This window comes from Trachypithecus francoisi, unplaced genomic scaffold (genome assembly GCF_009764315.1).
Source record: "Trachypithecus francoisi isolate TF-2019V2 unplaced genomic scaffold, Tfra_2.0 Lachesis_group2, whole genome shotgun sequence".
Taxonomy (NCBI): Eukaryota; Metazoa; Chordata; class Mammalia; order Primates; family Cercopithecidae; genus Trachypithecus; species Trachypithecus francoisi.
Genome location: NW_022681465.1, coordinates 54,391,048 through 54,406,515, shown reverse-complemented (window position 1 = coordinate 54,406,515; position 15,468 = coordinate 54,391,048). Strand labels below are relative to the sequence as shown.

The 15,468-nt window shown below is 39.9% G+C and overlaps 1 protein-coding gene across 5 annotated transcripts in view; it reads left to right on the top strand.

The window, feature by feature from the left end:
- ATG10 (autophagy related 10) overlaps positions 1 to 15,468 on the top strand; it is a 314,418-nt gene that overhangs the window by 28,113 nt on the left and 270,837 nt on the right. For 4 of the 5 annotated variants that reach the window (XM_033179234.1, XM_033179230.1, XM_033179231.1 and 1 more), the window contains exon 2: positions 4,928 to 5,047. In XM_033179234.1, the coding sequence (XP_033035125.1) occupies positions 4,940 to 5,047 (108 nt within the window). In that variant the 5' untranslated portion in view covers positions 4,928 to 4,939. Of the gene's footprint in view, positions 1 to 72; positions 832 to 4,927; positions 5,048 to 15,468 lie in introns of those variants that run through there. The other variant, XM_033179232.1, reaches the window with a different exon arrangement.

The window sequence follows — 15,468 nt, the reverse complement described above, 5'->3', positions numbered from 1 at the left end:
TGAGGGAAGTGTTTTTGTATGATTTGAAATAGTTTATAGTTTTGTTTTGTTTTGTTTTTTTTAGTTTTTTGGGGTGTTAGTGGTGAGACTGTACTATTTTGAGAGCTCATCCTGTTCCTGCAGCAAACCTGTTGCTCGCTGCACAGTACTCAGTGTACCTCAGGGCTTTACCTTCCACATCTGGCCATGCACACTGTACTACTGGGAGAGAACTGCCTTGAAAGAGAATTACCAGTGGGGCTAGAAACCAGGAGGGGAGGGGCAACTCAGGATCTGTTTCTCTGAAGGGAATACAGAATGGGAGAGGGTGAAATGACCCTCTTCCCAACTGACCTAGTGATAGAGAGGTCAGAGCAAGCCTCAGCTACCAACAGAGATTCCTCATTTCTAGGCTAGGTACAGTGTTGCCTCTTATTTAAACTTTGATTTGGAATATGTATTCCAATGGGAAGGCAAGGAGGGAGAATTGAGCCCTGCTAGTCATCTGTTGTCAGGACTGATCTGACTTCTCTTTTGATGTATCTCTGTGCTATTTTATTGGATTGCCCAGGGCCATGCCTTCTGTGTCCCACCCAGGCTGCCAAATGTCTTGAAATCCAGGTCTTTTACCAGCCCTATCAAAATGATTCATCTTTTGTCTAGGGATCATGCTAGTCTTTTAGCATGATTCCCTTTGAAAGTATCCCAGGTGCTAATTAAAAGTAATTATTTTGGGGTCTTCAGAATCAGGTTATCTTTCGGCCAAGACCTAGGATTCTGCATTTAAATTTGCACTGTGGTTGCTTCCTTGCTCTCTAAAATTTGAGGACCACTGCCTAAGGACCTTGCTAGGTAAGTGATTAAATTAATCTAAGTGAATTCAAGCCAAATTGCCATGAAAGTAGTGGGTTGATGTTTAACTCTCCTAGCTGATATTGCATGTTTTTTAAAAAAGAGTCTACACTTAGAGTTATAAGTAATGTGGAATTGTTGCTAGGAGGGACAAGTATTCAGGAAATTGCCTACTTTATTAGTCAAAAATGATTTTTAATGTTTAAATGTATGCATAGCATGTTCTGTGGTAATCACATTTTTGTAAATGATCTTAAGTTCCGGGAAATTTAGTTATATTTCTTATAGTGTTTTAGTCCTATTATGACTTTGATATACATTGATTTATAGATTCATCAAATCAATGGCTCCAACTAAAACAATAACAAAGAATTAGTTCCACAGACATTATATTAAAAATCACATTAAACAATATGGAGAGTGGTAGTGAAAAAATTGTTTTCAATTAAAAAGGATCATTTAAACAATGATTATATAGTGTTAGAATTCACTAAGCCTGCTTTTCTGGAAAGATATGTTTGAACAGCAGCAGCATAAACATCTTCTATGCTTTTTAGTCTAAGGGCTAACTTATAGTTTGGAAAGACTACCCTCACTTGGCGGGGAAACTTACTCTATTTTCAATCTTTAGTCTCTGGTAAAGCAGTTAGAGAAAGGTTTTGATTGAATGTTATGTAACAAAAACAAAAACAAAAACAAAAACAAAACAACACAATTCTTCAGCTGGAGTAAGTCTCAAGCAAAATGGATGCATTAACAACTTAATGCCAGGCGTGGTGCCTCACACCTATAATCGTAGTATTTTGGGAGGCCAAGGTGGGTGGATTGCCTGAGCTCAGGAGTTCAAGACCAGCCTGGGCAACACAGTGAAACCCGGTCTCTACTAAAATACAAAAAATTAGCCTGGTGTGGTGGTGTGCACCTGTAGTCCCAGCTACTTGGGAGGCTGAGTCAGGAGAATCACTTGAACTCGGGAGGCAGAGATTGCAGTGAACTGAGATCATGCCACTGCATGCCAGCCTGGGCGATTCCATCTCCAAAACACAAAACAAAACAAAACAACTTATACTTTATGACACAAGGAGTGCTGACTCATTTCTAACTTTTACTTACAACTAGAAATGAGAGATTCATTGTTTAGGATGAGATGAGAATTGAAATTCATCTTTTTACTGAGAGTTCACTTGAGTGACTGTTGTCACCTGTAGTATGAATTTAGTTTAAGATAACTTAAGTCTGGAAACATATGCAGTTCACATATCTAAGGTTTTTCAATTTGCAAAATAAGTATTCTTGCTATTATTGCTTAATAAGCCACAGTTGTGGTTATTTCCATTTTTAGCCATATTTTCATCCATTTCATTATAGGAAGTTCTCAGATTCAGATTTCTGCCTCTGCTAGTTTATGAATTTGGTAGAGGACCAGAAAGTATTACAACTTGAAAACTACGTATAAAAATGTTGATTGAATTATATTTACATTTTTGAGTTGAAATATTCTTGCTTGAGCAAAAAAACAATAATTATTCCATGATATTTCATTATGGTACGTTATGATGAATCGAGTTGAGATGGATATCTTTTTAATATAGTATACTTCCTAATTTTGTAATCAAGCCATAAGTGTTTGTATTATTGTATGTAGCATCCTTCAGCAAAGCCTAGTCCTTAGATAATTTTAAAAGTATTCAACCAAATATCAATTAGTGTTTTGATGTTCAGTCATCTTGCTTGTAGCACAGTGCTGTTAATTAGATACACTATGGCTATTGAATGCAAGTTTATGTTTAAGTATTTTCAATACTTCAGTAAACCTCAAGTAACTGGAGGGCTTAGGCTACTTTGTTCAGTTTTGTTACTAACTAAGAGTCTGTTGGAGTTTTAAAAATATTACTAAGTATATTAGTGTTTTTTATGAACGAAAGTTAATTTTTCTTTGATTTAGTATCTTTCGATATATATCAGGATCATCATACATTTGGAAAAATTTCCTCTGACTGCACCATATCAGTCTTCTCTTGCTATTCTAGTTTTGCATTCTCTCTGTGATTGATGAAATGGGTTCTGTTACCATCTACGTAATGTTGATATAGAATCGGTATTTCCAGCCCAGATTTCTCTTTCCTTTTGAGTTCAAGACACACCTCAAAATGCCTGCTAGACCCCTTTACTTGGACATTCCACAGGCATTTCAAATTCAAACTCAGTATGACCAAATTAAACCCATCTCTCTTCCCAAACCTTTTCTTCCTCCAGAGACTTGTCTTACTCAATGAACCACCACTTAAAGGCAGAAAGCTTGGAATCTTTTCTCTCCCCTGTCCCCCACCAATCTTTTCAGTTGTATTGTCCATACCTAGTTCAATAGCAGTTTATTTTTCTTAGAGAGACTCACTTTTATCAAATCTTTCCAAGGCATTTGGTTATAGAAATATCAGTTGTCCTTCTTTTTTAATTTTTTTTTTTTTGAGATGGAGTCTGGCTCTGTTGCCCAGGCTGGAGTGCAGTGGCGCCATCTCAGCTCATTGCAAGCTCTGCCTCCTGGGTTCATGCCATTCTCCTGCCTCAGCCTCTTGAGTGGCTGGGACTACAGGCACCCGCCACCATGCCCGGCTAATTTTTTGTATTTTGAGTAGAGATGGAGTTTCACCGTGTTAGCCAGGATGGTCTTGATCTCCTGACCTCATAATCTCCCTGCCTCGGCCTCCCAAAGTGCTGGGTGAGCCACCACGCCCGGCCCTCTTTTTTTACTCTTATGTTTTGGTTTGTTTAACATTTAATTACAGTATATATTTATGATAGGAGAATAAGGTTTGTGAACACACAGTTAACTGATGGGAGCAGAGGTGCTTTCACGATCAGCATGCTGTAGACATGAGTCAGTGTCGATTAATTTGGCAAGTTGGTTAGATGGAGGTTGGGTAAGAGAGTTCCTACTGTAATTATTTGTATTTCTTATCTCCTTTTGTTAGAATATGAGCTCTTACAAGGCAAGGACTGTATATTTTTTCATTTTTGTATACCTAACTTTTACTTACGCACAGTGCCTGCTACTTAATAGATATTCACTATATATTTGTTGGATGAATGAACAAACTTACATAGATTATACTAAATTTGAATAATCAGAAATGACACTGGTTTAGGAATTAGCTAATATAGACAGATCATTGACCTTGGAGCCAAACGGGTTTAAAATCCTTGCAGTTTATATGATTTTAATTCAATTGAACAAAAGCATCTGGAGTGTTTACTATGCTAAGCACCAAAGGTACAGAAACAGGAATATAAAAACAAAAAAAGCTGGGCATTGTGGCTCATGCCTATAATCTCAGCACTCTGGGAAGCCGAGGCTGGTGGATCGCTTGAAGTCAGGAGTTTAAGACCAGCCTGGCCAACATGGTGAAACCCTGTCTTTACTAAGAATACAAAAATTAGCCAGCATGGTGGCATGCAACTGTGATCCCAGCTACTTGAGAGGCTGAGGTGGGAGAATCACTTGAACCTGGGAAGCGGAGGTTGCAGTGAGCTGGCATCATGCCATTGCACTCCAGCTTGGATGACGGAGCGAATCTTCATCTCAAAAACAACAATAACAAAAACAACAAAAATAAAAACAACAACAACAAAAAAATGGGGATAAGGTGAGAAAGATAGGAAAAACAAAAACACTTTTTTATTTTTTTGAGATGGGATCTCATTCTCTCGCCCTGGCTGGAGTACAGTGGCATGATCATAGCTAACTGCAGTCTTGAACTCCTGGCCTCAAGTGATCCTCCTGCTTCAGCCTCCTGAGTAGATGAGACTACAAGTGCACACCACTATGCCTGGCTGTTTTTTAGTTTGTATATAGACAGAGTCTTGCTATGTTGACCAGGCTAGTCTTGAACTCCTCAGTTCAAGCTGTCTTCCTGCTTTGGCCTCCCAAATTGCTGGAATTACAGGTGTGAGCCACCACGCCTGACCAAAACCATTTTTTAGTGGCCTTGAGGCCATTCTACATCCCAAATTTTGGTTTATTGACAGAAATAAATCAGCAGAATTCCTTTCAATATCATTCTAAAGTTGATGCTAATACTTAGTTTTTATATTGCAGTTATCATTTAACATGGAAGAAGATGAGTTCATTGGAGAAAAAACATTCCAACATTATTGTGCAGAATTCATTAAACATTCACAACAGATAGGTGATAGTTGGGAATGGAGACCATCAAAGGTAAGAATGGAAATGTTTGTTTTCTATCTCAAAAGAGGATTTTTTGTTTTGTACTGTTTTGGTTTGTTGACATGTAAAACCTCCATAATTGAAATTAAGGTATGAAAACTGGTTTGATTTAGTAAAAGGCTTAAATTGAAGGATGTCTTACAACAGATGTCCATTTTCTTATTTCAACTATATATATTCATTATTATCAGGCTAATGAAGTATTATTTTGAAAAGTCCTTAGGTAACCTGCTTAATTTAATAGATAGAAATTAGCATATTAATTATCTGAATGTAAACAGATGTTTCTGTGGTGCTTCAAATCATCAATCCTAAGTTAATATTCTTAGGAAACTACTTTCGCCTAGAGAGTAAAAAGATAATCTTGAAACCAAACCATAAACAATCACAATTTCTGAAATATTGAGGACTGTATTAATTGGGAATTTCCTATTAATATAAACATATTTCAAAATATTTTTTCTTTTTTGTGACAGAGTCTCACTCTGTCCCCCAGGCTGGAGTGCAATGGCATGATCTTGGCTCACCGCAACCTCTGCCTTTCGAGTTCAAGTGATTCTTGTGCCTCAGCCTCCCTAGTAGCTGGGACTACAGATGTGCACCACCACACCTGGCTAAATTTTTTGTATTTTTAGTAGAGATGGAGTTTCGCCATGTTGGCCAGTGTGGTCTCGAACTCCTGGCCTTAAGTGATCTGCCCGCCTCAGCCTCCCAGAGTCCTGGGATTATAGGTGTAAGCCACCACGCCCAGCCCCAAAATTTGTTTTTGTTTTTTTGAGATGGGTTTTTGTTCTGTTCTGGAGTACGGTGGCGCAATCTCGGCTCACTGCAATCACCACTTCCTGGGTTCAAGCGATTCTTGTGCCTCAGCCTCCGGAGTAGCTGGGACTATAGGTGCATGCCACTGTACCTGGCTAATTTTTGTATTTTGAGTAGAGACAGGGTTTCACCATGTTGGCCTTTCTGGTTTCAAGTGATCACTCCTGACCTCAAGTGATCTGCCCACCTCCACCTCGCAAAGTGCTGGGATTACAAGTGTGAACCACCACACCTGGCCCAAAGTATTTTTTTCTCTTGGTTCGATTCAGTAATAATAATGTAAAAGGCCTATGTACTTATTTCCACACTTACAGTTAGTTCTCTGTCAAAAACTGTTGTTTTGTTTTGTTTTGTTTTGAGACAGAGTCTTGCTCTATTACCCAGGCTGGAGTGCAGTGGCACAATCTTGGCTCACTGCAGTCTCTGCCTCCTGGTTCAAGCAATTCTCATGCCTCAGCCTCCCAAGTAGTAGCTGGGATTTTAAGTGTCCACTACCATGCCTGGCTAATTTTTGTATTTTTAGTAGAGACAAGGTTTGGCCATGTTGGCCAGGCTGGTCTCGAACTCCTGACCTCAAGCCACCCTGCCTCAGCCTCCCAAAGTGCTGGGATTACAAGCATGAGCCACCACGCTTGGCCTCTGTCAAAAGCTTTTTAAAGAGTTCCTTGAAATCCCTTCCTCAGAGAATAGGTAAATTTTCTCTACTTAACATTTTACCCGGTTCCTGAAAAGTGACGAATCCTGATTCTCTGCTGGTTGGATCTGTTTCCTGTATACACTCTGAGGAATGAACAGTTTGGTTTGGATTTCCTATGATTCAGAACTGGACCCGGGAGGCGTAGGTTTTGATCAGGTCCAGAGTGTCACTGGGGAAATAAGCCATGATTTCCTCTTGGGTCATGTGCAGGCTGAACTTTGACAGGGTGGCTTATGCACAGTTCAGAGGGTAGGGTCAATCTTTTGTGGTAGTCCAGTCCCACTCTCTAAGTAGCGACTAGACAGTTGATCACCCCTCAGGAAGTCTCCCTCTCCAGGATAATGTGATTGTGCTAGCACCTCTCATTGATTTTGTTCCTGGGTATATTTTATAGTTTTGTTTGCTATAATGTTTCAATTTTTATTCATCTTGTTTTTTCTATGATTATTGCTGACGTGAAACAACTGTAATTTTGTATATTAATTTTGTAACCATTCAGTCACCTTCTTGAATTTCCCTATTTGTTTTCATGGCTTTTCAGTGGTTTCTCTTGGGTCTTCTAGGAATGAGGTCATCTGCAAACTAAGAGGTTTTTTTTTAATTGTTTTTTAAATTGACTTCTTTGTGATAGTTCTCTCTATTATTTTATGCATTGACTAGAAAAATGTTAAGTAATAATGATAAGAAATCTTACCTTGAGCCTGATTTAATATTTATGCTTTTGTTATAAAATGATTAAATAAAATATTGATTGTTTATTTATTAGTATAGGTTTCTGACTCCTTTTGACCTGTAATAATTTGTGTGATTATTCCTTGGGGAGTTTGCCTTTTCACCAGTTTTTTTTTTTTTTTTAAGAAATTTTTCTTCGTCTTAAGCTGGAGGCAAGATGATAAAAATTCCTGTTACCATTCCATTACCTGGCAGAATGTGGGAGGGGAAGGCTAGGGAAGGAGCTGGGACTGTGTATGCATTTGTGTTTGAAGGGTGAGGGGGCTGGGGCTCAGAAGGATCTTCAGTAGGGAAATTCTGTCACAAGTTTCTCCACTGAAGTTGTAAACTAATGCCCCAAGAACTGGTTTTCAGGATTTGTTTTCGTTATTGACCTTTCTCTAAAAAGGTATGCCTAAGTCTAGCCTTCTGTTGGCTGCCACTGGTTGCTTAGGTAGGAAAGTTCCTTACCTTTTGGAGTGGGAGTTACACCTCTAATTAAGTGTAGTTCACTCTCATGTAGGGGATGAGCACTGAGACAGTATTGAAACATTACAATAAATGGGTCAAGCTTCCAGGGACAGAACAATAGGAAGACTGAGTCCAGAAGTCTGTGGCTGACCAGAGTGCCTGGCCTATTGCTAGGTTGGAAACAGGGGTCCAAGTGTTACCAAATGTTTTGATATTTTGAGAAAGGTTAAACATTCAGATTTGGGTAGAGAGATCTCTGAATTTTTAGATGTTGGCAACTAATTAAAAAATATTATTTTTCCAACAGTGAGGACCAAACCAAACATGTCAGTGATGCCCAATGGGATGGTCAGTTTATGACCTCTGGGATTGGGTGTCTGTCTGGTATGACTGTGATTTCTCTTCCAACCCCGCCTCAGCACATGCTATTGAACTGAATTAGTGACAGGGGCTCTAGGCATAGCAGATTCCTGTGTTCTCAATTTGGGCATATTAGTATTTTTGCCACCTAATTTCTGCGATCCTGTGCCACTTTTCTGAAGGGAATTGTGAATCAGTCACTTGGGTATATCCTCAAACCTTTCCTTGTATTATGTAGTATCTCAAGTCTTTTTCTGGGACTGTTTGGAGACAGTATTCTTATACTATCGTTTTGCTTTTCAGGCCTCAGAAATTTATTATTTTTTTAAATTGTTGTATTGAGGTATAATTGGCATACAATAAACTGCATATATTTAAAGTGTACAACTTATCAAGTTTTGACGTATCTATAGACCTGTGAATCTTTACTAAAATCAAGAGTGAACATATTCATCACCCAATAAAGTTTCCTCATATTCCTGCTTTCCAATGCCTCCCTCTGCCCCTTCTTGCTCCTGAAACTTATTCTTAAAGTCTTGTTTACTTTGGGAGGCCAAGGCAGGTTGATTACCTGAGGTCAGGAGTTCGAGATCAGCCTGGCCAACATGGTGAAACCCTTTCTCTACTAAAAGTACAAAAAATTAGCTGGGTGTGGTGGTGCGTGCCTGTAATTCCAGCTACTCGGGAGGCTAGGGCAGGAGAGTCGCTTGAACCTGGGAGACAGAAGTTGCAGTGAACCAAGATCCTGCCATTGCACTCCAGCCTGGCAAACAAGAGCGAAACTCTGTCTCAAAAAAAAAAAAAAAAAAAAAAAAAAATCTTGTCTATACCTATGTATAGGGCTCCTTTATTTTATTTTATGTTTTTAGAGACAGGGTCTCTGTCACCCAGGTTGGCGTGATCGTAGCTCACTGCAGCCTCAACCTCCCCAGCTCAGGTAATCCTCCCACTTCAACCTCCTGAGTAGCTGGGACCACAAGTGTGCACCACCATGCCTGGCTAATTTTTTTTTCTTTTTTTTTTTTTTTTTTTGAGACGGAGTCTCGCTCTGTCGCCCAGGCTGGAGTGCAGTGGCCGGATCTCAGCTCACTGCAAGCTCCGCCTCCTGGGTTTACGCCATTCTCCTGCCTCAGCCTCCCGAGTAGCTGGGACTACAGGCGCCCGCCACCTCGCCCGGCTAGTTTTTTGTATTTTTTAGTAGAGACGGGGTTTCACAGTGTTAGCCAGGATGGTCTCGATCTCCTGACCTCGTGATCCGCCCGCCTCGGCCTCCCAAAGTGCTGGGATTACAGGCTTGAGCCACTGCACCCAGCCTAATTTTTTTTTCAATTGAGACAGGGTCTCGCTCTGTTGTCCAGACTGGAGTGCAATGGCATGATCATGGCTCACTGCAGCCTTGATCTCCTGGGCTTAAGTGATCCTTCCACCTCAGCTCCCTAAGTAGCTGGGCCACATGCACATGCTGCGACACCCAGCTAATTTTTTAATTTTTGTAGAGATGGGATCTCACTGTGTTGGCTGGTCTTGAACTCCTGGGCTCAAGCAGTCCTCCCACCTCGGCCTCTCAAAGTGTTGGGATTATGGGTGTGAGCCACCGTGCCTGGCCAAGGTTCCTTTAAAGAGGAATATATATATTGTCCCTCATACCTTTGGGTTTTATTGTCACTCATACAATCACTTTGGCACCATCCATTATTATTATTTTTTTATTTTTAAAATTAAATTAAATTGCTTTGTTTTTTTTTTGAGACAAAGTCTCACTCTGTCGCCCAGGCTGGGGTGCAGTGGTGCGTTTCCGGCTTGCTGCAATGTCTGCCTCCCAGGTTCAAGCGATTCTCCTGCCTCAGCCTCCCGAGTAGCTGGGATTACAGGCATGTGCCACCACACCTAACTAATTCTATTTTATTTTCAGTAGAGACAGGGTTTCACCATGTTGACCAGGCTGGTCTTGAACACCTGACCTTAAGTAATCTACCCACCTTGGCCTCCCAAAGTGCCAGGATTATAGCTGTGAGCCACCGAGCCTGGCCCATTTTATTTTTTGAATTTAAACAGAGTCCTGACAATATTTAGATAATTGACATAATTTAACTTTATAGAAAGGTATAACACATTACTTTTCAGGCAAAGTTGATGAGAAAAGCAGTGTGAATTAATGATACATAAATTATTAAAAAACTTAAAGTAGGCAAAATATTTTTAATTTTTATATCTGGAGCTATGCAGAATAAGAATACTTTAAGTCAATATTTTTCAGTGAGGGTGGAATGCTGTTGGCATCTAGGCAGGATAATTCTTGTTCCCCTACCTCTACCCTTTCCAAAATCCTCAAGAAGGTGGTACACTTGTTACACCCATTGTTTACCATGATGGTCTGTCAGATATTAAAGATAGTGGTTAAGAGCATGGGCTTCACAGTCAGACAGATCCAGGTTCAAATACCTGCTGTATCATTTACTAACTGAATTTTAGACATGTTACTTAATGTCTCCAAACTCTATTTGCTTTATCTGTAAAGTAGGAATAACAATAATACTTACTTTATATGGTTGTTGTGTAGATTAAATGTTATTTTGCTTTCTAAGTGTTTAGCCTGGTGTGTTTCTCTCTCTCTCTCTTTTTCTTTCTCTCTTTTTTTTTTTTGGTAGAGTCTTGCTCTGTTGCCCAGGCTGGAATGCAATGATGCAATGGCGCGATCTCGGCTCACTGCAACCTCTGCCTCCCTGGTTCAAGTGATTCTCCTGCCTTATTGTTCTGAGTAGCTGGGATTACAGGTGCGCACCACCAGACCTGGCTAATTTTTGTATTTTTAGTAAAGGTGGGATTTCACCATGTTGGTCAGGCTGGTCTCAAACTCCTGACCTCGTGATCCACCCGCCTTGGCTTCCCAAAGTGCTGGGATTATAGACGTGAGTTACCGCGCCCAGCCTTAGCCTGGTTTCTGACACATAGAAAGCCATCTCATAATTTTTAGTTAGTTGTTTGAAATTTTCAGTGTCTTTTATTATAGAAGTAATGCTATAAATGAAGTTGTAGTTTGATTTTCAGAAAACTCTGTAAAAGTGTATTTAGCACCAAATATACTGTACTAGTTGATAGTATATTGTCTGAGAGTTTCTCTAGGATTATAAGGGGGAGCCAAAGAAGGAGAATTCTCTCTTCCTTTTTCAAGAGGAGCCTTACCAAAATGTTTACCTTCTTTTCTTTGGCAGCCCATAATCTCATTAGTGTTTCATAATCGGCTGCCTCTGCACTAACTCAGGACCATACAGCTTCTCATCTGAACCATTTCAATGGCCTGACAACTCTTCTCCAATTCATTCAACACATTTCTGTCATCATTAATCCTTTAAAAAGTGTCTTTGTAGGAGTCCCATTTTCTATACGTTTTTTTTTTCTTTGTTTCAGTTTGAGCTCTCTTGTCACGGAATAATATAGAAACTTCATCACAGAGTATTCTGGGCCCTGCATTGTGGCTTCCTGCTACCTTTCTAGCTTCATTGTCCACTCTAATTCATTTCCTTCCACTCTCTCTCCAGAGTCCTAAAAATGAAGGAAAAGCTGTTTTGAAAAATGAATAAGTAAACTTTTATCAGCACTAGAAAACAAAACAAAAAAAAAAAAATCAAGGGATTATAAAACTTGATGAATTTCTCAAAGGTAGAAAGCAGAAAAAATTGGATTGAAGAAAGAAACCAGATCCCAAAGCAGGATTTAGAGAGGGCTGTGGTGAAAAACTGGAGGGTAGGGTAGCAGAAGGGAGGGCTCCAAGTGCAGAGATTATGGGTCCAAATGCAATTCTGAATTCCTTACTCTCTGCTTTTATAAGTTGTTTAGGAGTAAGCATATTAAGCTAATAAGCTTTAATTAAAGCCTCTTTTTTACTTAATTTTGGATAATCAGTTTTACCCTTGATGTCTTTATCTTCACAGCAGTTTTTAAGATTCTCTCTTACTCTAGCCTTGTGAGTTCGCTGAGTTGGTTCTTTTTATATTAGGAAAAATGGCAGGAGCAAATATGTGAATTATTAATGTTCTCCTAGGGTCACACTATAACCACATGGTCAGTGCATGTTTGTCATGGTGGATCATAAAAATACATCTACAAGCAAATGTGTTAGACTGTTGTTTTAGTTCATCAAGCCTGACATTGCATAAATGAGTCCCTAACATTCTTTGGACAGAGGTCCCAAGAATCCCAAGTGGTTCTTCTGCTTTTGTGCCTTCATGGACTCCCAGATCTGCTTTCTTTTCTAGAGAACTGAAAAACATTGTATAATCTCGAATTTCACCTGTTTTTAAAGATGCAACCTTTGAGGATATTTTTCAGAAACTTCACCTGTGTGTGTGTGTGTGTGTGTGTGTATGTGTGTGTGTGTTTTGAGACAGAGTCTCACTCTATCACCCAGGCTGGAGTGCAGCAGTGCGATCTCGACTCACTGCAACCTCCGGCTCCCAGGTTCAAGTGATTCTTGTGCCTTAGCCTCCCCAGTAGCTGGGACTACAGGCGTGCGCCACCATGCCTGGCTAACTTTTGTATTTTTTTTTTTTTTTTGGTAGAGACGGGGTTTCGCCATGTTGGCCAGGCTGGTCTCGAACTCCTGGCCTCAAGTGATCTGCCTACCTCAGCCTCCCAAAGTGTTGGGATTACAGGCGTGAGCCACCATGCCCGGCCTCACTTGAGTTTTTCATGTTCTTTACCTACACAACTGAAAACAGTAGAGAACTTTAAGTCTAATATATCAATTGAGGCAAAAGATTTGCCTCTCTTGTGCTGCCTTATGATTTCTCACTTTGTATTCCCTTTGAGCCCTATACTTCTTAAGTGTCATTACTTTCATTTCCTGTTTTCTACTCATTAAAAAAAGGCAAAATATGCTAAAGTATTCACATAATTATATAAACACTAAAGTATAGACAAAAGTGGTGGCTGAGGTGAAAGTGATCTGTTGGCAGGCAATGCCACCCTGTAGAAGCTCGGAATGTCCATCTGTCATCAACTGATGAAGAAATGTCCTAATTTGGCAAAGATAGCAATTTAAGTATCTTAATGTAACAATTCATAAATGTGTAGGTTATTTAAAAGTCCAGTGTATAAAACTTGAATTGCTTGCATGGATTTTATTTCTGGAGATAATTTGTGTTGTGGAGAAATTATATAGACCCAGAGAGGTATAATTACAGAAGTTGTTTTCAGAAATGGGAATTTTGGTGCAGATCTAGATAACTAGTTGCGATTCTGCTGTGATTGCTAAATACTTGATTTTTACTTAAATTTAATTATTTACTTTAAATTTATTTTAGTAAATGAATTTAGTTTAATTTGATTTACTTCACTACTTAATTTTTGCTTAACTTTTATTCTTCTTCCACTAATTTACCTTTAAAATGTTTACATCTACTTACGTTTTTAAAGTCTTCACAAGACCTACTTTACCAGTTTAGTTCTCAGTTTCTTTGTTTGCAATACTGGGGTGCAGTTACTAAATTGTTAATGGTGCTAAAGTCAGTGCCTAGGTGCCAGACTGCAGTGCAGTGGAGTGATCATGGCTCACTGCAGCCTTGACTTCCTGGGCTGAAGGGATCTTCCTGTCTCAGCCTCTCTGAGTAGTTGGGACTATAGGTATATACCACCGCACCTGGCTATTTTTTAATTTTTTGGTAGAGATGGGATCACACTATGTTGCCCAGGCTGGTCTTGAACTCCTGGCCTCAAGCGATCATCCCACCTTGGCTTCCCAAAGTGCTGGGATTACAGGTGTGAGCTACTGTGCCTGGCTATGCCTAGGTGTCATTAATTGCCAGGCCATGCTCTAGACTCCAGGGCCCATGGCCTCTAGTGGTTGCTTTTCAAAGAAGCACTTTAAAAGGAATATGCACCAATAGCAAATGGCAGTCATATGCTGAAGGTTAGGTTAAGTTTGCAACTGAAAGTAAAATTTGTACACAGAATATCACAGTGAGTAAGACTTTGGCCTTTGGAACTGTTTAGAACCGGGTTAAATCCTAGATATGACTTGTGTCCTCATGCAAGTTATTTTTTCTTTCACAGCCTCAGTTTTTACATCTAGCAAATGTGGATGGTAATACTTACCATGTACGTGATTATAAGGATAATGAGAGAACAAATATGAAAGTACTTAGCAGAGTACTTGATATACAGGAAGCATTCAATATATCTTAGCCTATAAAAAGTAATAAGAAGTGAATGTGCACATGAATGCTGCCGATCTCATATCTGCCAGCATCCCGCTGACACCAGTGCTGGTGCACACACACACGGATGCCAGCGGCCCTACCCTCTCACCCTGTGCCACCATTGTGAACATTCACATGGAGGCCATCAACCCTGTGCCCTACAGTCCCCTGCCGCATCCAACAAGTATGCACCCTGCCGCACTGCTGTTGCTGCTAGCACGTGCAAATGAGCATGGATCCCACTGCCACTGCCCAACAAAGAACTTTGGTTGGCATCACCCATCGGAGTGTTGTGGCCAGTGGTCTGGCAACACCTTGGCTCCTCCAGTGCAGCAGATTCATAACCCTGGGGGGACAGAGAGCAAAGCTGAGGGCCCAATACCCAACCCCTCAGAATTAGAGCACACAGCTCAGGAGGGCTGAGGTGAGCCTTGGCCCCCTAAAATCTTCCAGATTAAAGGAACATCAGGCCACACGGATGAGAAAAAACTAGTGCAAGAACTATGGCAACTCAAAAAGCCAGAGTGTCTTCTTACCTCCAAATAACTGCACTAGTTCCTCAGCAGTGGTTCTTAACCAGGCTGAAATGACAGAAATATAATTCAAAATATGGATAGGAATGAAGATCACCGAGATTCAGAAGGAAATTGAAACCCAATTTAAGGATTCTTAGGAGCATAATAAAATAATACAGGAGATGATAGAAGAAGTAGCCATTTTTAAGAAAGATCCAAACTAATCTGATAGAGCTAAATAACTCACCTCAAGGATTTCAGAATACAATTGTAAGTATTAATAGCAGATTCGACTAAGCTGAGGAAAGAATCTCAGAGCTCGAAGACTGGTTCTTCAGAATAACTCAATTAAACAAAACAAAACAAAACAAAAATAAAGAAGAATGTACAAAACCTCTGAAACATATAGGGTTATGTAAAGAGACCACCCCTATGACTCACTGGTATCCCTGAAAGAGAGGGAGAGAAAGCAAAAAACTTGGAAAACGTATTTCAGGACATTGTCTATGCAAATTTCCCCAACCTTGCGGCCAACACTGTATTTCAGAAAATGCAGAGAACCCCTGCAAAATACTGCACAAGAAGACCATCCCCAAGACACGTAGTAATCAGATTCCCCTAGGTTGAAATGAAAGAAAAAAT